Genomic DNA, 22175 nt, shown 5'->3' with positions numbered 1-22175 from the left:
TTTGTGAAAAAAAAGGCCACCATGTAAAGCAAAAAGAAAGAAGGATCTAGGCTACTGCCCAAAGATAGAAGCAGGATTAAAAAGACTTGCAGTGTGTTGCACTAGCTTAAAGAACATTTGAAGTTTTGGTGTGAAGACAGCAGTATGTTGTAATGACTTAGATTCACTTTGCAAAGTTGCACCATCTCAAACCATTTCTTCTAGTATAACTCCCACATGATGAACTTATTATTGTTGCAACAGGGCTTCTGAAGAAGATCCTTGTCAGATGGAAAATTTCCATTAAAATCAGCAAAAGAAAAAAGTGATTTAATGCAGGTTTCATGATAAGCAAATAGCTAAAAAAAAAAAGTGTGAAATCAGGCCAATCAGCACAATGTTAACACGTGAATTCTGACACTGTTTTGACAGCACACAGACAAATAGGTGACCTTGTAACAGAAAGTGTGTGTTAATGCAATTATTTTGATTGATATGGTTGACTGAAAAAGAACAATCGACCATATATGAAGCAGGTTGCTGTTTGCCATGTGTGGAAAACCAATAGCAGAGCCTATTATTCACTTATGAGTCACTTTTAGCCAGATGAGTATTAAAAGAAGCTGTTGGCTTTCACTGACTAATGGGAAAAATGGGGGGTTGACTGGTTTGGGACTACTTGTCTGTGTCTGAGGGGTTTAATCCCTGTTTAACACCCCCACCCCTCTTCAAATAGAGAGCCGAAATGAGCAGAGCCCCTCCTGTAGAGGTGGGGGCTGCTCTAGAGGGTATCTGAGCTGCAACAGGCCAGCAACCTCCAAGGAGCTAAAACAAGAGAGAGAAAGGAAGAGAGAGGAGGAGGGAAAAGGTAGGATAATAATTTAGAAAAAATAGGTCAATGAATAAAATTAAGTTCTGGCCCATCTTTCCGGACCCAACCTGAATGACCCTCACCCTTAGGACCCAAGCAAAGATGCCCCTTTATTAGTACTGTAGCCTCCTCCATCTCCTCTTTCGTCCCTTCTGCTCCATCTCCCCTCTTCATGTCTCCTCATTGCGCCACACAGAGGAAACCTGAGTGATAAACAGCTAAAATCAACGTTTCCAACAGTTTTTGCAATACCTATCTCCAAGTTTTAGGCATTTATATTCAGGTTTTTTATATGCAAATTAAAAAAAGGCATAAAAAACAATGATGGAAAAACTCTTATTGAGCGTCTGTTAGCTAAATCTTCAAGAAATCACTTGTCAATCAAACAGCCGATACTGAAATGCCTTCTTTGTTGATGGTAGCACTCTTTTACCTCTCATGGCGATTAACGCTTGTTACTAAGACAACCAGGACTCTGTGATTCTTTATAACATTATTCCTAAGTTTCATTGGTGCAATAAAACCTCCCTGTTTCAATCAAAACAATCTAAGCGATCACGGAGCAGCAGACACACCTCTGTGGGCAGGAAGGAGCTGAGCTGCTTTTCGTGAGACTGAGAAGCGTTTTGGGAGATGTACAGTTTGGCTCACCTTTATGCCCGGCTCGGACTCTGAAATTAACTTCCTTCCAGTGGGCGGTGTCCTCTCCGATGAAGGTTTAGTCCAGGGTGAAGAAGCGGAGACACCCACAGATCCCTGCTGCTGCTGTTTCTGCTGTTGCACATCTGTTGTTTATGCACAGACCTCGCAGCGGATCCACACCCCGTCGTCTTCTCACAACACTGCTTGTACATGTCTGATTTTTATTTATTCTAAGTTGTTGAAGCAGTCAACAAAACTTACAGCATCAGCAGAGTTGGGGTTTTTTAAGCCTCCAATGTAGGTCATCGGTCAGTCCACAACTTTGTGTCCAACTATTGGATGGATTGCCATGAAATTCTCTCCAGACTTTCATGTTCCCAAGAGGATGAGGTCTAATAACTTTGGTAATCCCCTGACTTTTCCTCTAATACCACCATGAGGATTTGATATTTTTGGATTTAAAGGGGGAATATCATGCTTTTTATGACTTTCTATTGACCACTAGCATATTTCAGATCTGATTCAGGCTAAAACATGTACAAATGTATTTAAAAAGTTTATATTTCAAGTAAAAAACAAAGAAAAAAAAGTGAAATCCAAGTATTATAGTTTGTTTAATTAGCCTCCTGAAACTGACCAATCAGAACAGAGTGGGGTAATTGGGGGCTTTAACCCTTAGACAGACAGGAGTGGAAAATGAGATTTAAAAAAAAACATAATTTGATGTTACCAGCTATCTCATTTGCACCTAAAGTAAAACATTGCCACAAATATTTTTAATATATTTGGGATTTTATGAGTTGTATCTCTACTAGCATACCTATAAAAATTGTCATAATGGTGAAAACAATTGAATGTTTTATTTAATAAAGGCTTTCCTTTGGCATTCATATCACACATGCTAGTTTCTTAACTGATTTTTATAATTTCATACAATTGAACAACCACCTTAACCAATCATGCTCCTAACAGGTTGTTAAAGAGTCTATATCTCCTGGTGCACGTTGCCTGTTTAATGGTTAAAGACACAGGAGCTTAAACTGAGCAGGTGGACCTAAATGCAGAAGACGGCAAGCAGACAGGATCAAAAGTAGAACTATTTATTAAAAATCAAAAGAAAATGTGAGTACAGGAACTAGATGCAGGAAAGAGGGCAGAGGGAACAGCAGGAACTGAGGACGAAAAACCCAGAAACATAATCATCTTCATAATAAACCAACATGAATAGAACTCTTATCCATAATAAACAGAAAACCCCAAAAAGCCCTCTTAATAATAACTGAGTCTGAGAATAAGCAGATTAACTAATAAAGACAAACATTAATATATCATTTCAGACAGTCATTCAAAATAAACCCTCTCCCACAGAGTCCAGTTCACAAAAAAACACAAGGAGGAAATGTCTGAGGGTCTCTGGAGGACGGGTGGAAAACGATAATGATAAACACGGCCTGTTATCAGACAGAGGCTGAACTAAGGGTGTGAATTCAGAGCCAGTATAAGATAAATAAGGATATTTTTGAATTTAAATAACTGCAAAGATATTCAAGTACAGCCCCAGATTAAAAATATAAAGCTGGGAATGTGCCTGATAAGTGTACTTTTAAGTGACATGTCTAAACAATTATTGGGTAGATTGATATGGTGTGCCTCTCAGGATGAACTTTGGTGACCCCCTTCGCTTTTCTTCTAGCTCCTCCATACACCGGCATCATCACGAGTCAAAATGTCAAGTTGGCCTAAATTTTTATCTTGCATCATTCTCCTAATTTTTACCCCCTTGTTTCTTGACCCCAAAACAGCCAATGAACCAACTGTACTTCAGCCGTATGCTAAAGTACGGTTGTCATAGTTACGCATGTGAAAGAAACTCCAGTTCTTTCTATTATTTCCCTCCAGTCTCGCTCCTTTTTCTTCTTGTCGCTGTACTACTTTTTTTCTTCTTTTTTTTTTGCTCATGTTGAAACATTTTCAACTAGCGCCTTCCTTTGGCAAATTTGGGCTTAATTGTGCCTTTTTCATTAGCTTAATATGCAATCACACTGCCTCTAAAGCTTTTGCCTCACCTTCTGTCTGAACATGCAGTAAACTTCTTGTTTTAACAAATTACCAAATATTCAACCCAGTCTCATGACAGTTTTAAATTTAATCCAAAGATTTGCATATATGGACATGTATCTTACCTATGACGTCTATATAAAGTACAAATGTCCATGTTTTGATGTTGCTAGTTGGGTGGATGGTATGATAGATGAGTGGAAAAAGTGGAGGGGACCATTTTTCACTTCCTGTTTCCAAATACAAGCACATTTTTTTGTTGTGGTGTTTATTTTGCCATGATGACAAAGGTTGCCTAACTTTAAAGAAGTAACGTTAGCAACTTGATCATTTAAGTGATCTTTCTCTAACTCTATCCAAGTGGTTTTTGTGCCTAAACCTAACCAGACCTTTACCACAGCACTGACACATCATAAAAAGTCAGTATTTTAAACAATTATTCCCTGATTTACACAAAAAAACTTTTTGTAGGTACAAAAGATGTTTCCAGTTGAAATACTTTAATTTGAAAGGCCTGCTGAGTGTCACACAAAAAAATGTACAATTCATGTCCATGTATACAAATCTATGGATTAAGTTTCGCAAATATTTCACGAACTGTGATGAGACCCCGAAATATTTGTTAATTATGTGTAGAACTCGCAAAAATGGCGCCAAAATTGAAAATTCAATTCAAAATGGCCGACTTTCTGATGGAGTTAGGGTATGGGTCCAAGAGACTTTTTTATGTGTCCTTACATGATACATATGTGTACCAAATTTCTTTTGTCTACGTCAATCTGGAGCGAGGGGCTCAACTTTTTAAATGTGCCTAGGGGGCGCTGTACAGCCATTTTGCCTTGCCCATTTCCGCAAACCATAAAATTGCGCACTGTTTAGTGCTCGGGCCCTGATAACAATAATGAATCAAGATTTCCGACATTAATCGTCATTATTTTGTGTCGTTAACATCAGCATAGCGTCACATCGTCTGCATAGAATCACACTATAGTAGTTTTCACATCTTTAAATGTGGAGCATTGTATTGTGGGATTGTTAGCAGAAAGCCATAGACATGGTTTAATATTTAAGGGCAAAATATAGTGGAACATTCAGACATACAATAGAGTGCACTGTATAGTAAATAGGGAGTGATTTCGGACACAGTCATGGTATGCCTGTTTTAACTTATCATGTTGAGCATGAAGTGAACCACCCCAAAGGAAGAACTGAGACATAACCAACAAAAGAAAGCTCTTGTGTATTTGAAAGTAAAATAAAACTTTTCATATGAATGCAATCTGATGAAAACAATTACTAAAGAGTCTCTTGAGTTCAGTTTTAGTTCCCCCCCTCCCCCCCAATCTCCTAACAACCGAAACGTTTATCTTTGCTCTCAAAATACAGTGCATGAACTTTTCTTGGAAACAGATCTTTATCAGTGCAGTATTTGTTCCTCCTCCTCTTCTTCCTCCTCCTCCTCCTCCTCATCCTCCTCCAGCAGCAGCCACAGAATAACTTTTAACAATCATACAACCTGAACCACGTCAAATAAAAAACAGGTTTCTTTAAAAGGCTTCAGTTTGTTGGGGAAGAAAAACTCCTCATGGATGTCACTTCAATGCAGTCAGCTGATCAGGAATCTGTCAGTTCGGGTTTGTTTCAACCTGCTCGAGCTCCTTTTTTCTCCCACAGCTGTTTTTATGAGACTGAACTGAGTCGACCTGGATCCCCGTAAAGCTGAGCTCATTATGTTTAATTGTGTTGGATTTGAACAATGTGCAATCGGTTGTGTTGAATTCAGGAATTTGAGACTCGAGTTTGTTTTTTTTGTTCGTGGAGTGTTTCATTATGTTCACAATCCACGTTTATCTGTTTAGTTACTTCATGAACTTTGTTAAGGTTTTTACTTACAACTTTCATTCCTTCTTTCTTTCCTTGTTTTCTTTCTTCTCATTCCTTTCATTCTTCTTCATACTTACCTTGTTCTTTGATTATTTTTCTCTCCTGGCTTCATTTCCTTTCCTTCTTTCTTTCTTTGTTTCCTTCCTTCCTTTCCTTTGACCTCTTCTTTTCTTGTTTAATTTTTTTCTTCCCTTGCCATATATCCTGATTTTTTTCTCACCCTCCCCCTCCCCTCCTCCCTCTTTCTTTCCTTCTGTCCACCTTTCCCAATTACTTTGTTCCCTTTCTTTATGCCCACGTTTCCTTTATATTTTTCCTTCACACCTTCCTTGAGTTCTTTCTTTTCTTTGCTTCCTATCTGTTTTAGATTTAAGCCTCACTCTTTCACACTTTCTGCATGGCCTCTCCCCCTCCTCCCTTATTCCTTCCCTTTCTTCCTTGGGTGTTCTTTCTTTCCCTCTTTCCTTTTGGGCCCTTTACTCCTTGTTTATGTCTTTCTTTCCTCTCCATGTTTCCAAATCACGTTGTTTCTTTCTTTCTGGCCAGATTTGTTTCTTAACCTCATTTTTTTCTTCTACCTTCGACCTTTTCTTCCCTTCTTCCTTGGTTTATTCTTTCATTGTTTATTCCCTTCTTTCCTTATGTATTTCTTCTTTCCAAATTATTCCGTCCGCTTTTTTCAGGCCTTGATTTCTCTCATTCCTCCCTTCCTTTTCCTTGTTGCCTTCCCATCTTTCTTACATTCTCACTCTTGTTGTGTCTTTCCTGTTTTCCTTTGTTCTTTCCTTCTGCACTTCCTTTCATGCTAAATCATTTTATTTGTCCTTCCTTACTTCCATTCCCTCTTTAAATAATCTAAAAGCATGAAACTCCCCAGACCTTTTCACCCAATTATTTAAACTTTTGACACAGTAAGACTTTTTTACTGCTAATATTTCTCCACTTTTATTAAGTAAACTGTTTCCTCCTAGCAGAGTATTTGTCCGTTGTGTTGTTATGTACTCTGAAGATTGAAGTCCCCTCGTTGTTTATTGATAAACTAACCCGGCAGCATGGCACTGACTGGAATGACAACCGCGCGAGAGTCACAAAAAGTGACGCACACAGTCCCTGCATGAGGTGCCAGCAGTTTGTAAAGAGGCTAAAGACGCTGGCAGAGAGCACCTGTCAAACTTCATATCAAGTCACCCGTTTTTTCCACTAACCTGACAAAGCAGGCAGGAATACGCCTTCACTGCGTCATGCGTCCCATTAAATGTGCTACTCATCTCCATCTCGGATGTCTATACGTTACGAGCCTATAGACAAAGTGTGTTGTAGGTTCTCCTCTGACGCAGGGAAACCATTTAGTTGTAGTGTCTGGTGTCACAGGGACGCATAGCAATGCAAATGCTGCCTATAAATATACTTCCACGTCCAGGCTATTTTAAACCTTAACAGGGTCAAACAGGAGAGTTCAACTTCCTTTTACCACTGGGAATTTATGTCCTGAAATGTTTAATTGTCTGTAGAGGCCAGGAGAAAATCCAGGCCGTGGTTATTTTGATGATAAATAAACGGGTGGAGAGAAGAAAAAAAGAAATAGTAGGCAGTAAATTGATGAAGTTGACTGATAAAGAGGAAGTTCAACAAAATTTACATAAAAAAAAACAATAGATTTTCTTGCTTACTAGTGGAATCAGTTTATTCTTGAGCTTGGAAATAGCTTGCTTTGTCTTTCCAGAGATTTAAACTGCATATTGTGGCTTATAATAGATGATGATGATGATGATTGAGTTTGCTCAGTTTATTATAAGAGCCTATCTTCCCCGAGAAAAACATCTCAATAGGTTGTAATGTAAAAATGACCTATAGTAGATGTAGTAGTTATGACTTGAGAAGTGGCACGATTCAGATGACGTCTACATATGGTGGCAGATTTCCTCATTCGGAGGTGGCGAGTTTGATCCTAACTTGCAAAATAGTGGAGTTATTGGACTTATAGCTGCAGGAGGCCGCCGAGTGAAGCCAGTTTTTAAAGATCCGAAACTATGATTTTTGTTTTGTTTACTGTCATTTTAACCCTAACTACCATCTGTTTCTAACCCTAGCCAAGTGGTTTTTTATACTTAACCCTAACCACACCTTAAACACAGCGTTGTCACATCATAAAACATCTTCTTTCTTTTTTTCTAACAGCGATGTGTACCAGACAAATAAAGCCGTCCTGTTTATAACTGCTGATAGAGGAGTCTGATTAGAGCTCGTAAGAACTGCTGTGGGTCGTTCGGGGAGTTAACGGTCGATCAACCGTTTAATTGGGAGCGCCTGCTTTGTCAGAGAGATGATTTAATTATCATATGAGACAAGTGTGAAATTCTGATGGTTATACAATCACCTGTTATCACATTAGGGCCGAAACCAATCATTATTTGTATCATTGTTTAATGGTTTTTATTGATTAATTGCTTGGTCTATAAAACAATCCAGCACCTGATGGCAAATCTTCACAATTGAGGAGCTGTAAATGGGAAGGTTTTGCTTGAAAATGTCCTTATAAGATGAACTGATTATCAAAATCTGTTGACGAAGGCCAAGAAATATGGCTTAAAGATCCGGAGAGACAGAAAATTTTGATTTTATTTGCAGATATTTTACATTTCTGCCTCCATCCAAATGCAATGGAGGTAAATGGAAATCAATTTGTGGTGTTCACAGCGTTGCAAACTGACTTTTAAAAAAATTCAATAGCTAAAACACAGACTTTTATACTTTTACTTACTTTTATTGTTACTTTTCAAGCCATTTCTTAAGTTCTTACTTAGTTTCAGACAGTTAAACTTTCACTGCTTGCTGCAAAATTTGTGTTATTTCAAAAGTAATGTCAGTATAAATTACATTCACTAACATTTTATATTAGTTAAAGGCAGACAGACATTTTAAAACCTCTGCAAATAAAACTATTTGCACGATGCCAGAAGAATTAAGTGAGAAAATCTGCTTTTTTTGGGGTAATTTGGTTGAACTGACCCTTCAGCCTATTCATTGCATGTGACAACACTAATGAAAGCTATTCATTTGCACTTGAAACTTCACTTTCATGGCACCAAAAAAATTCAAAGCAACAGCCTTCAGCAGACCTGTCCTCTTGTTTCTTAAATAATAAACAGAAGGCAGAGTCTGTGTATTTGTGGTTTGAGGACCGAGGAGGCACACCCAGCACGTACTCGACGTCATCCAGAAAAAGAAACATTTCCTCCAATTCAGCACTTAAAGCAAAGAGCTGAATGTTAATATAATGATTTATTCAGTTTAAACCCATAAACCATCTCGAAGAAATACAAACACTGACCTCAGATTTCTTAAAAATAGCAAAGACCAACTAAGACGTTAACTCACTACAGTATATTAATATGTGGTGCATTGGTCCATTGAGAAATAACACAGGATTATATCACACTAATAGTTAAAAAAAAAAAAGGTAATTTATAAAAAAGTGTTTTCATTTCATAGTTTGTGCAAAATAATTATTTAAATATCAAATTTAAAGGATTAAAAGTGTTGTTTTATGTTAATTATATTGTTAAAGTAGCTCAATATTCACTGTTTATCCTCATTTCTGACAATGTGCTGAGAAGATTGATACCACACTCGTATTTGTATGTTAAGTGCAGAGATGGACATGGTTAGCTTAGCTTAGCATAAAGACTGGAAGCAGAGGGAAACAGCTAGCCCTGTCCAAAGTTAGACAAAAAAACCTCCCACAAACACCTTTAAATCTCACAAATTGACATTTCTAATATTACTTTATAATAATATAGTGTTTGTATGAAATCTCCTGGTTTGTTTACATTGTGTTTGCACAGAGACCAAAACCTAAACTTTGAAGAACAGCCAAGCTAACAGTTTCCCCTTCTTTCAGTGTTTGTGCTAAGCTAAGCTAAGCTAACCACTGTTCAATGCTAATTCTCTCCTACCACAGATATCAATCTTCTCTTCTAACCTTAAAAAAACCCCCACCAAAACAAATAAATGCATTTGACTAAGGCTGCAACTAATGATTGATTGTTTTCCTCGATGAATCATTTTGTCTATAAAATGTCAAAAAATTGGTGAAAAATGCTTCTTATATAATCTTGCAAAGCCCAATGTGATATCTTAAAAAGTCCCATTTTGTACAACGAACAGTGCGATACCCAAAGATATTAACTAAACTATCATGTAAGACAAAGAAAACCGACATAACCTCACATTTGAAAGGCTGCAATTACCAAATATTTATCTTTTTTTGCTTTTCAATGAATCGACTAATCCTTATTTTCTTTTTAGTCCCCAAACATTCCCGACCGTTCTTCCACAAGTGTGACACTAATTTCATGTTTGATTAACAATGATGAGTTTATTAAACCTCATGTCGTCCTGGTAACAGTCAATACATGCAAATGATTACATAAAAACAAAACATAAAATAAAATGCTACATTTAATATTTTTTTTAACAGTATGGAAGTACACTGCGGACAATAATTGAAAAATTTGGATGTTTTCATATTTGCCAAAAGTGGCAAAACTACTCCAATTTAACGTAATTAGTTAATAAATGTTGGTTTAATACTGATGATTATGATTGAAAGTGCTCAAAGAGAATACATATTTAAGGGTTAAATATTCCTTCTCTGTGTATAACATCATGTGCCATCTGAGGAAAACACATTTTAATTAAAACACCTCATGTCAAGTACCATAACGCCTACGACACAACATAACATAACAGGCAATTCATAATCATTCCCTGTGAGATGAACAATGAGACTTTTATAAACAGATATGTGCAAGATGAAGTGAAGTAAATGAGGCATGAATCATTGTCCTGGATTTTCCACTTTTCCTTCGAACCGCAATCCCTCCCATTAACAATCAAAGCCGCCACATCCAACAGCAGATTAATGGGAGACTTCCTCTACATTGCTTCACACAGTGGTAATTCATCTTAATTGTGATACATTCCCTTCTGGCTTCGTTCCCGGGTTCTCGCCAGATGCACGGCGTCTGTTTGACAAAATAAATCCCTTACAATGTCTTCAAAAGCTTTAAGTTGTTGCGCTTAAAGAGTCTGTGGTCCAACACATGCTGGTCAACATCTGTCATGACTGCAGCTGGTTTCGGCATTTCCAAAACCAGCTCAAAGATCGGGGGGGGGGGGGGGCCTGGAAAAGTCAGGATGGTGTCGTTTCAAGTAAAAATACTCCTGTGATTCGTAACAAGGACGGTTTGGCTCTCCCGTCGCCTCTCCTTCTTCCTCTCCAGTCTCATCTTCCAGCAGACGACGCTGGACGCTAAGAGCAACAGTCCGGACGACAGGAGCACCAGGCCGAAGTAGGAGATGGTGGATCCGTGCGAGTTGAAGCTGTAAGCAACGGCGGTGACAACGATGCCTGCGATGAGCACGACCACGCCGAACGGGACTGTGCAGCGGTAGCAGGACAACTCCGCCCCGCCGGTCGCTGCGGTCAGCTGGACCTCGTTGACCAGAGGGATGTTCACCGACGGCACGCCGGACACAGGACGCTCGCTGTTATTGGCTTTCTCAAGGGTCGCTGGCGTTCTCATGGTGTCTTTATTAGCTTCTTCTTGCATTGCAGGATCCAATAGCCTCCTTTTTTTCCTTTCTTTTTCTTTATTGGTAACCAACCGCAGATGGTTCCTCGGTGTCGCCTTGTTACCTTTCCTCCTCGTTAGGGTCTCCCAGTCTACGTAAAAGAAAGATATCATTCATTAAAGAGAGCAGAGAGCATGCAAAAAGTCAAAACTTGTTGCTCAACATCGGACGCAGCATTGCAGAAGATCTCGCAGATGCTTTTTGTTAGAATTCAACACCCGCATTTCACAATTCAACACAGCTTCCCGACCGCCACATGGTGCTTTAATAAACCCGAGTAACCTCTTTGCACAATCCAAGCCGCCTTCTGACCCAGTCAGAGGAGTTTGTCTGAATGACGCAGGACCACTCAGCCCAGCACGAGCTGAGACATTCCCTGGAGAGCGCAGGATATGACATTACAAACTGCTCCGTGAAATGCGAGGAGCTTCGAAATCACCAGCAATTTCACAAGCACTCATCCCCCCCACCCCCCGTCATGTCTGCTGCGTCGAACGCTGTCATCCATACGTTTGAGTGACAGTACACCGGTCATCCCAACTATCTTCCCAATCATTTTCAGGGTTTTAGATCAGCCAGTATTTTCATTATTCTTTTTTTATTCAGTAGAGGAACAGCATTTCTCTTTTTGTAGAATTATTAAAAGGTAGTTTAGAAAACCACTGAGGACAAATCCTCTGTTTTTCTATAAGTATTTGGAAGTCCAGCTAGTTTAAAAACAGTATGTATGGTGGCTTATTCCAGTATTTTGACCACTTTTAAGCCTACAAAATAAAGAATTATTGGCTTTAAAGCAGCATTTAGTGTTCGTGTTGAGATATAAAATGTAAAAAAAGAGTGTTGAATAAATAATGTATGTGTGTAGGAATGTATTTCATTTTGATGTCTGGTCAGAAATATGTGAGGAGTGAGGATGCATAGGAGTCATGAGTGAGTATTGCTACTCTGCAGCCCTGCAGGGCGTTCACTTGGTCTGATTAATCGCCAAATTATTGACTTTTCTTCTCAAATTTTGCTCTTTTTTTGTGACGTACTGGTGTCATTTACCTCTTTGGGGCTTTAAAAACTGTCTTTGTTTAAACTGCACACACCTTATAGATGTGTGTTGAAAGGTTTTCAGTACTGTAGTGAGTTTTTCAGCATTAAGGAAAGGGTCATAAGTAGAGCTGCAATGATAAATCGATAAATTGCCAAGTATTAAATTCATCTGCAACTATTTTGATAATCGATGAATCATTTGGAGTCATGAGTTAGGAAGAAAATGTCCAAAATCTCTTATTTCAGCCTCTCAGATATGAATATTTTCTGGTTTGTTTGGTTTTCTATGATGAGTAACCTGAATATATTTGGGTTGTGGACAGTTTGTCGGGATAAAACAAGACATTTGAGGACTTTGCAAAAGAGTTATCCACATTATTCACCATTTTCTGACAGAAAATTGACAGATTAACCCATAATGACAATAACCACTAGCTTGCAGCTCTTGTCACAAGCCTAAAAAGTTGGGAACAAGCCATCTATAAACTTTCACAATTAAAGAAAAGCTTTCAACTCTATAACTGAAAAGAGCCGTTTGTCTTTAAATGGCAGAGAAAAAAGGTCAATTTGATTTTCTGATTAAATTAACTCTAGTACACAATAAAAGGTGTGCATCTATTTACTGTTATTGTAATATATTGTATTTATTATACTGTATTATTGCGAGACTTTAAGTGAGTTTTTGCCTTAAGAACTTTTTAAAAGAAAAGGAGGGAAAAAAGCACCAACATGTGTATTAAATTACATGTAGGGCTGCAAGTAATGATTATTTTTGTCTGTCAGTTCATCTCTCAATTAATCATTGAGTCTGCCATTTATCAAAAAGTACAGAAAGAACACCCATCCCAGTTTTCCCAGGCAAAAGTCACTAATTCAGATGTCCAGATTTTGTTTAGATTTTGTCCGACTAACAGTCCAAACCCCAAAAAGATGATATGATAGTAATTTACACTTATATAAAACTGAAAATAGCAGAAAATTTCATTTTTTAAACACTGGATCTAACTGAATTTTGTGCTTTTTTTTTTGCTTTAAAAATGATTTAAATGGTTTAATTTGATCGATTAATCCATTAATAAACTAATCGTTGCAGCTCTAGTTGCACCTATGTCCAAACATTTAGTTTACAGTGTAACTGAAGCCTGAGCAAACATTTTGAAAGCTAATTAATCTGCAGCACCGACATACAAACTACAAAAATAACTGACTTTATTTGGAGTCTGGGTGTTACACAGTATTTGGTGACACGTCAGATTCAGTGACCTGCAGTGTTGGAAGAAGTACTCACATCTTTTTTACTTAAATACAACAATGTAAGTATAAATCCTGCATTTCCTGCAAGTATTACCAGCTAAATCTACTTACAGTACTCAAGTGAAAGTACAAATTTGAGCACAGCCTGAATACTTCATTACAAGTTAAAAAAAACTCTGCATTTAAATTCTACTTAAGTAACAGTATAGAAGTATTTTACGAGCCATATTCACATAAGGTACATAAAGTAAAAGCACAAATCTTGCAGAAAAAACCTGAATACTTCACAAAATGCTTCATTAAAAATAAAAAATCCTGCATTTAAATCATACTTTTATGAAAGTATTGAAGTATTACAGGTATTACAAGTTGTGTTTAACATGTAATTAAGTATTCTGGCTGTGCCTTATTTTCTGCACAATTTGTACTTTTACTTTAGTACTTTAAATTAAATTTAGCTGCTCTATACTTTTACTAATTTAGGATTTAAATGCAGGATTTTGCTTGTAATTAAGTGTTTATACACTGTAATAATGTGATACTTTAACTTAAAAAATAAAGGATCTGAGTACTTTTTCCAGCCATGCAAGTCACACAATCTGATGGGTAACCAAATAAACTGTAACACCTGTGTGTGTGTGTGTGTGTGTGTAGAACTAAAGTCTAATTATCGCAAGCATGAAGTTCAGCGTGTAACATTTTGCAGAGGAGACATGCACAGCAGCACAAAGAAAGAAAGAAAAAAAGAAAGAAAGAAAGAAAGAAAGAAGAAAGTGGAAGTTTACCTCACAGCAGTTTTCCATGTCGCTCCTCTGCTGCAGTGAAACTCGCCTCATTAAAACATTCAGTCAAGATTCATGTAATTGGGAGTGAGAGTTGTTTTTCTCTCCCTCTCTCTCTCTCTCTCTCTCTCTCTCTCTCTCTCTGTGTGTGTGTGCATGTGTGTGTGTCTGTGTGCGTGTGTGTGTATGTGTGTGTGTGTGTGTGTGTGTTCAGCCCGACAGCAGCTGGAGTCTGACTCCCATTCATGAGGATCGTCCCCCTTGTCAGTGAGTCCTCAGGTTGGGAGCTGTTGGTCGGACTGCCATCCCCATTGAAGAGCAACTATTTCAAGTATCGATGACTGAGCTGTGACGTTGACAGCATTGCACAGAACATGCCTGTTCCGGTTGAGCTTTTCACAATAAAGCGCCTTCTGCAGCGAATTTCAGCTTTTGGACAACAGTAAAGGATCATTCCAGCTGTTTTCTATATTTTTTCTTATTATTAACAAATCCCCTCCTATTAAAAAGTACTGTGTGTGTATCTTAACTTTGATATATCTTTTTCTCCTGTGGTATAGTAGTATATACTTATATATATATATATATATATATATATATATATATATATATATATATATTTACTAATATAGTATATACTTCTGTTATTGTCCAAAAAACTAGCATTACAAAGACTTTGATCATGTTAGTTTATTTAAAAATGAGCCAAAATACTAATAAAAGCAAACTTTTTCTTTATTACTCCTGCAAATTATCGTCTAACTTACATTTATATATATATACTGAAACCCAAATGTCTACAACAAAAACACAGAAATTGGTCTTGCTGCTATAATACTTTCGGAGGGGACTGTATATATTTTAGATCTTGTATCATTAAGTCGTCCACACTTTTATTTGACAATTTGAAGTGAAACTGTATTTTTTTGCTTAAAAAATGAGGCAGTTGACATGTCGATATTCATATTTCAAGATTAATTAATAAGAAATCATTAAATAACATGTTTTTAATGGTTAGTATAAAAAAAAGGACATTTTACTGGAAGGAAAACATTAGATATTTAAAAATGATTGAATGCATTACTACTCATATTGTGTGCATATTGTCTGTGGTGGTACAAGAATTACTTCTGGGTCTGAATAAAAAGGGTAATATTAATAAGTATTTTATGCCGCCGTTCACGCCTGTTTCGCACCCTATCAACTACATCATCTGGTTTAGGGGGGCAGCAGCCATTTGTGGACGTCACTCCGCCTAATGTTCTCCATAGCCTCAAACACCTTCACCTTTTTTCTGCCATTTCTTCCCTCTATATCCAATTTCATAAATATATAGTTATATTAGCTGCTGTTTTTTTCTATATTAATTGTTTTCCACTCCTTTTTTTTGCTCTATAACAAGTATGGCTTCCATTTGTAGGCCTCACTTAAAAAACTACAATTCCCAGAAGGTTGGTAGGCTACAGGTGTTTAACATACTGCCAATTAATTAGAATTAGCTTAGTTGTTTTACCTGCCTGTCCATTATTGAATCATGTCTGCTCTGATAAAGGTCAAATTCATTATTTAAAGGCTTCAATTGCAATAAAAAAAAAAAATGCATCCAAAACTTTCATATAATCTGCTCCTGTTATGTCTAAATGAAGCCATAAAGAACATTAACGTTAAGCCCCTTTAACAGCTTCATGAAGACAGTAATGTTTTGTCTTCCATGTCTGAAGAAGGACTCAACGCTCGCTCTGTTTTTTTGCATTTTTTTTGGCAGATGCTTGAATCTAAAGCAGCAAACTTAATAGAAACAAGAACAAAAAATTTGGAGCGTGCTTTATATAATTTCGAAGGTAAAAAAGTTCAGCATTCAAAATCTCTCAACATCAACTAGCGTAACATTTTAATTTACATTATTTATTCCCTCCCTAACGCTGTGGGATTTCTCTCTGTTGCATAACTTCTGATTATCTCACGCGATCACATGTGAACTGGGACTTTTTTTTTTTTTTTTTGTCGTGTCGTCTCCAGTCACAATAACACGTTTTTTTTTTTGCAACGGGTAATAACACGCTCAGCTGCTTGTAGGAATTTCGAACCCCTCCCATGACAAAACACACAGTGACAGAGCGTGACATCTGTCTGAGGAGTTCATTGTTTTTACTTTATAACAAAAAACCAGAAACATGAGAATCGTACAGGATTCAGTGTCTCAGGATCGAATCCCAGTTGTAACGTTAGGGGTTGATGGATGTGACTCACTTTCTACACGTCTGTCATGTAAACACAACGATATGACTTCGGTCCGTTCTACTGAGTAAAGAAAAGGAAAATATAAAAGAATATGTGGCTCTAAATCATGTAAGAGTAGATGGAGTATATCATTTTCATACACATATAAGGCTATTAACCTTCCTGTCGTCCTCCCGGTCAAATTGACCCCGTCTGTTTTGACTGTTCCTTCTTTCCTCCCTTCGGTCTGTCCTTCCTCCCTCCCTCCTTCTCTCTTTCTTTCCTTCCTCTCTCTTTCCTCCTTTCCTTCTCTCCTTCCTCCATCCCCCTTTCTTCCTTCCTTTTGTCCTTCCCTCCTTCCCTCCTTACTCCTTTCCTTCCTCCCTCCCTCCTTCTCTCTTTCTTTCCTCCCTTCCTTCTTTCCTCTGTCCTTCTTTCCTCCCTTACTCTTTTCCTTTCTCCCTCCCTCCCTCCCCTCCCTCCCTCCATCCTACCTTCCTTCCTTCTTCCCTCCTTCCTCCCTTCCTTCCTCCCTCCTTTCCTTCTTCCCTCCTTCCTCCCTTCCTTCCTCCCTCCTTTCCTTCTTCCCTACTTTCCTTCCTTCTTCCTTCCTCCCTTCCTTCCTCCCTCCTTTCCTTCTTCCCTCCTTCCTCCCTTCCTTCCTCCCTCCTTTCCTTCTTCCCTACTTTCCTTCCTTCTTCCTTCCTCCCTTCCTTCCTCCCTCCTTTCCTTCTTCCCTACTTTCCTTCCTTCTTCCTTCCTCCCTTCCTTCCTTCCTTTCCTTCCTCCCTTCCTTCTTTCCTCCCTTCCTTCCTCCTTTCCTTTCCTTCTTCCCTCCTTTCTTTCATCCCTTCCTTCTTTTCCTCCCTTCCCTCCCTTCCATCCTTCCTTCTTCCTCCTTCCTTCCTTGACTCGAGGACAACAGGAGGGTTCATTTAAATAACAGGATCTCACAAGATGCTGCAGGCTTCCAGATTGTGTTGCAGGAGTTAAAAAAGAGTTTTAAAAATCAAATTTCCTTTAATATAATGTAATGTTGTGTCTTATAATCTCTTATTATTCAGATCTGTATTTCTGTTCAACTTCTATTACTCTGTTTCTACTGCTCAGATATGCAAAGTAACATATAAGTAAATATATTCAAGTACTGTACTAAAGTAGGCAGTACAATAATAGTGTTGTTTAATTAACCCTTCCTGTTGTCCTCCCGGGTGAAATTGTTCCTTCTTTCTTTCCTTCCTCCCTCTTTCTTTAATTTTTCCTTCGTTCTTCCCCTCCTTCCATACTTCTTTCCTCACTTCCTTCCTTCCTTCCTCCCTTCCTCCCTTCCTCCTGTCCTTCCTTCCTCCTTTCCTTCCTTCCTTCCTTCCTTCCTCCCTTCCACACTTTCTTCCTTCCTTCCCTTCTTTCCTTCCTTCCTTCCTTCCTCCCTTCCTTCTCTCCTTACTTCCTTCCTCTTTTCCTCCATCCCTCCCTCCCTCCCTCCTTCCTTCTCTCCTTCCTTCCTTCCTTCCTTCCTTCTTCCTTCCTTCCTTCCTTCCTTCCTTCCTTCCTTCCTTCCTCCCTTTTATCCTTCCTCCTGTCCTTCCTTCCTTCCTTCCTTCCTTCCTTCCTTCCTTCCTTCCTTCCTTCCTTCCTTCCTTGACCTGAGGACAACAGGAGGGTTAAGTCAGTATTTCTATGACGTGCTCTTCTTTAATCAGGAGGAGATCCACTATATAAGACTTCAGCTTTTTAAGTGATATTATATGAAAGCTAAAATCTTCATCTATAAAGAAACAAGTAACTACAGCTGTTAAATGAAATTCTTTAAAAAGGAAAATGGAAAGTAAACCAGAAGTGGTCGTTTCTTTTACGTAAGTTAAGTTAAGTCACTGTTAAATTTGTCATGACCAATTAAAACAACTATGACAAATGATGGGAGGCCATTAAAGCAAAACATCATTTATCTGAAATAACTAAAGATGTCAAAACGTCATGAGGCGTGGTCGTCTGTATGTCAGTAGTCTTGGCGCTTCAGTGTGATTGAAGAAATAATGTTGTATGTTGACAGGAAAGGCAAAGATGGAGAGAAGAGAAGGGAGCAGAGTTTCTCCTTTCTTTCTCATCACTGAATAAAAAGGGGGATGTGATGGTATAGTACTGGGAACACTGGGAACACAAATTACTCCATTTAACCCTCCTGTTGTCCTCGAGTCATGGAAGGAAGGGAGGAAGAAGGAAGGAAGGGAGGGAGGAAGGGAGGGAGGGAGGAAGGAAGGATGGAAGAAGGAAGGAAGGATGGAAGGAGGGAGGTAAAAAGGAAAAGAGGAAGGAAGGAAGGTAGGAGGGAAAGGAGGAAAGAAGGAAGGAGGGAGGGAGGGAGAAAGGAAAAGAGGAAGGGAGGAAGGTAAGAGGGAAGGAGGAAAGAAGGAAGGAGGGAGGGAGGGAGAAAGGAAAGAGGAAGGGGAGGAAGGAAGGAAGGAAAGAAAGACAGAGGAAAGAAGGAAGGGAGGAAGGGAGGGGGGAGGAATGAAAGAGAGAAGGAGGGAAGAAGGAAAGGAAGGAGGGAAGGAAAGAAGGGGGGAGGGAGGAAGGAAGGAAGGAAGAAGGAAGGAAGGGAGGGAGGAAGGGAGGGAGGGAGGAAGGAAGGAAGGATGGAAGAAGGAAGGAAGGGAGGGAGGAAGGGAGGGAGGAAGAAGGAAGGAAGGAAGGGAGGAAGGAAGGAAGGATGGAAGGAGGGAGGTAGAAAGGAAAAGAAGAAGGAAGGAAGGTAGGAGGGAAGGAAAGAAGGAGGGAGGGAGGAATGAATGACAGAAGGAAGGAAGGAAAGAGAGAAGGAGGGAGGGAGGAAGGACAAACAGAAGGAAGGAAGGGAGGAAAGAAGGAACAGTCAAAACAGACGGGGTCAATTTGACCCGGGAGGACGACACAAAGGTTAAAGTAAATTAATTGAACATTTTACTTTAATAATAGCAAATAAATATTAAAAGCAACATGCTAAAATATAGCAGTAGTGAATTTGGCCAATGTTATATTACATACAGTGTTGAGGCAGTAACTCATTACAGTTACTGATGAAGTCATACCCCTTTAAGGTTTTTGCTCAGGAGGGTTTTTTCCTCATTTTTTAATATTTATTTAACATGTTACTGAATACATATATTGCTGTTTTTAATTCTTTAAAATCAATATGTTTTATATATATATTGTAAATAAATCATGACTTTGGTTTAAATGGAGTCACAGTACCAATTAAACCCATTTTATTCATCAAATATCTTTATTTTTTATTCCAAAATCTGCATGAACTAATGAATACATTTCCAAATGAGAGATAAATCTAACTTTATAATATAAGATATTAGATAAGATATTCCTTTAATAGTCCCACAATAGATTATAAAAGCAACAATAAGGAGAAGAAGAAAGAACAATAAATAATAAGTACAAAAACAATAAGAACAATAATAGTAGAAATATACAATAAAAATAATCTTTACATTATTTACAAGAGTAATATTGATATTGAGTAATCATATGTAATAAGTTACATTACTTTGATTAAGTAATTGAAATAGTTACATTACTTATTACCTTATTACTACTTATTATTATTATTATTATTATTATTAATAGGGTAACTAGTAAAGTGTAATCTATTACATTTCCAAAGTGAACTTCTAAAACCCTGAATATAAATTATCAAGAACAATAATAGTAAAAATATATATAAAGTATTTACAAGAGTAATATTGATATTGAGTAATCAAATGTAATTAAGTAATTGAAATACATTACTTATTACATTTTAAATAGAGTAACTACTAAATCAGTAATCTATTACATTTCCAAAGTAACCTTCCCAAACCTTGAATATAAAGGAGCATAAAATTCCCAATTAAAGTAATTAAAACGTGTATATTTTTAAATGACTGATCCTGATCCTGAAGGGTTTTATTGGGAAATCTTCAGGCGGAAGCAGGCAGTGTGTGTGTCCGCAGTGTGGACAGCTGTGTGTGTGTGTGTGTTGTGCGCGTGTGTGTGTGTGTATGTGTGTGTGAGGACAGGAGCCGTCATGTCGCTGCGGTTTACAGATGAGGACTTTGAGAGCGCGTGGGGGGAGCTGGACGAGCCACATCTGGATGGAGGATGGGAGCTTTTCACCCGAGACGATGGGAGTCAAAATCTACCGGCTCTTCGATAAGGTACACACTTAAAAATAATAATTAAAAAAACTGGTGTTTCTGCAGGAGGGAGGCAGCTACTGAGCGTTGAATGAATGAGCGTTGGTTTCCTCCACTGAGCACACACATCTGTATCATTATGATCACTGATTTCCTTCTTTACCAAAATATTGCGACATAATTATCCTCAGTTTAATCCTTTTTAATGACAGGCTTCACAAAACACACCAGCAGTGATATCCTAGCGGCCAATGTGGGAAATATCCGGAAACTGAGCGCGAGCTGCAGTCACACACCAAACTCCACGTGGAAAACTGTCAATTATAAGTTAATTGGTTTGTGTGCGCGTGTGAACATCTGTCTGATCTGACTGAATACATGCATGGATTCATAAGGATCCACTCTTCAATAAAATCGGCGTATATAACTCACAAGATACTACCTTAAATATACCTTTTAAACAAAAACAAGTCCAGTTTACATGTCATCAAGTTCAATGAGCTAGATATTAGTGATAGTGAAGCATTAAAAAGTAAGAAAGAAATACAGTACATACATTAAAAAACTAAGTTCACTCCTTTTTTTTCTCTCTACAAAATGAGCAAAAAGTGTAAAAATTACAAATTCAAAGACACTTATAGAACATTTATGAGATTCATATTAAACCAATAAGATCTTGATATACTTGTATGTTCATAATATCAAGTTTAGTTATAATATAACTTAATATACCCATCATTAAACTTATTACAGTCCATTTTGGCTGATGTTTAGAGACATTAAAGCATTAAAAAGTAAGAAAGAAAATACATTACATTCAATGGAGGAGGAAAAAATGAAATTATCTAATTTTTTAGCATTTCTTTCTCTCTAAAAATGAATTAAAAGTGTAAAAAATGACTTAGAAATTGACTGAGTTCTGCAAATTTGAAGCCCCTCTAGGCACATTTATGAGATTTATAATAAAACAATAAGATCTTACTATCTTCTGCACTATTGCAAAGAATCTCATGTCTTAAATAAACCATTTCAGTGTATTAATTAAGCGAATAGTAATGCAAATAAGTTATAAGGTCAACATAGTAACATAAAATCGGTGTTTTTGTGAATGGAGTTTGGTGTGACTTTCTTCAGACATAAATGTGGTCATAAAAATGAACGACTAGAAGGTTAATGTTTCAACTTCTTGCATATAACCTGTGAAAAGCATACTTATACTTTTATATTGCCCTCTTTTTTTTTTTTTTGAATCAAATCCAACACACTTCCTGTCTCAGAGCGAGGGCGAGGCGTGACGCAGAGCGGCTCTAATCACAGTTGTGTGGTTTGGGATTAGTCACATATGTTGCTGCATGTTGGAAAAAAGAAGGGAACTTTTAATAATGTGCTGCTGCTTTCAGGAAACCGGACTTTACGAGTACAAAATCTTTGGTGTGCTCGCCTCCTGCCCTGCAGAGCTGTGTGCAGAACGTCTACATGGACCTGACCTATCGGAAACACTGGGATGGATATGTGAAAGGTGATCAATACATTAATAAATCAATAAAACATGAAGGTAGAGTTCATTCTATCATTGTCCCTGCCATCAAAATTACTCTCCATATCACATTATTAATATTTATCTCCCTCAATTTAAAACATGGC

General features: G+C 37.8%; 3 protein-coding genes across 3 annotated transcripts in view; 1 reads left to right on the top strand and 2 right to left on the bottom strand.

Annotated features, from left to right (window-relative positions):
- LOC133999458 (small integral membrane protein 36-like) overlaps nucleotides 1-22175 on the bottom strand; it is a 370942-nt gene that overhangs the window by 19470 nt on the left and 329297 nt on the right. The window lies entirely within an intron of this gene.
- Nucleotides 9738-14528, bottom strand: tmem100a (transmembrane protein 100a). Its single transcript, XM_062439061.1, has 2 exons — nucleotides 14149-14528; nucleotides 9738-11162 (listed from the first exon to the last, which is right to left on the bottom strand). The coding sequence occupies exon 2, from the start codon at nucleotides 11047-11049 to the stop codon at nucleotides 10645-10647; it is 405 nt and encodes a 134-aa protein (XP_062295045.1). The 5' UTR covers nucleotides 11050-11162; nucleotides 14149-14528; the 3' UTR covers nucleotides 9738-10644.
- Nucleotides 18187-22175, top strand: part of pctp (phosphatidylcholine transfer protein) — a 14838-nt gene continuing 10849 nt past the window's right edge. The window contains 5 exon segments of the mRNA XM_062438448.1: nucleotides 18187-18193; nucleotides 20415-20512; nucleotides 20514-20552; nucleotides 21932-22000; nucleotides 22002-22050. Of these exon segments, the coding sequence (XP_062294432.1) occupies nucleotides 18187-18193; nucleotides 20415-20512; nucleotides 20514-20552; nucleotides 21932-22000; nucleotides 22002-22050 (262 nt within the window).

This window comes from Scomber scombrus, chromosome 18 (genome assembly GCF_963691925.1).
Source record: "Scomber scombrus chromosome 18, fScoSco1.1, whole genome shotgun sequence".
Taxonomy (NCBI): Eukaryota; Metazoa; Chordata; class Actinopteri; order Scombriformes; family Scombridae; genus Scomber; species Scomber scombrus.
This window is presented reverse-complemented; position numbering and strand designations above follow the sequence as displayed.

What these genes read in the sequence shown, in the direction of transcription:
- tmem100a (XM_062439061.1), bottom strand. Translation starts at nt 11,049, where the DNA reads ATGCAAGAAGAAGCTAATAAAGACACCATGAGAACGCCAGCGACCCTT.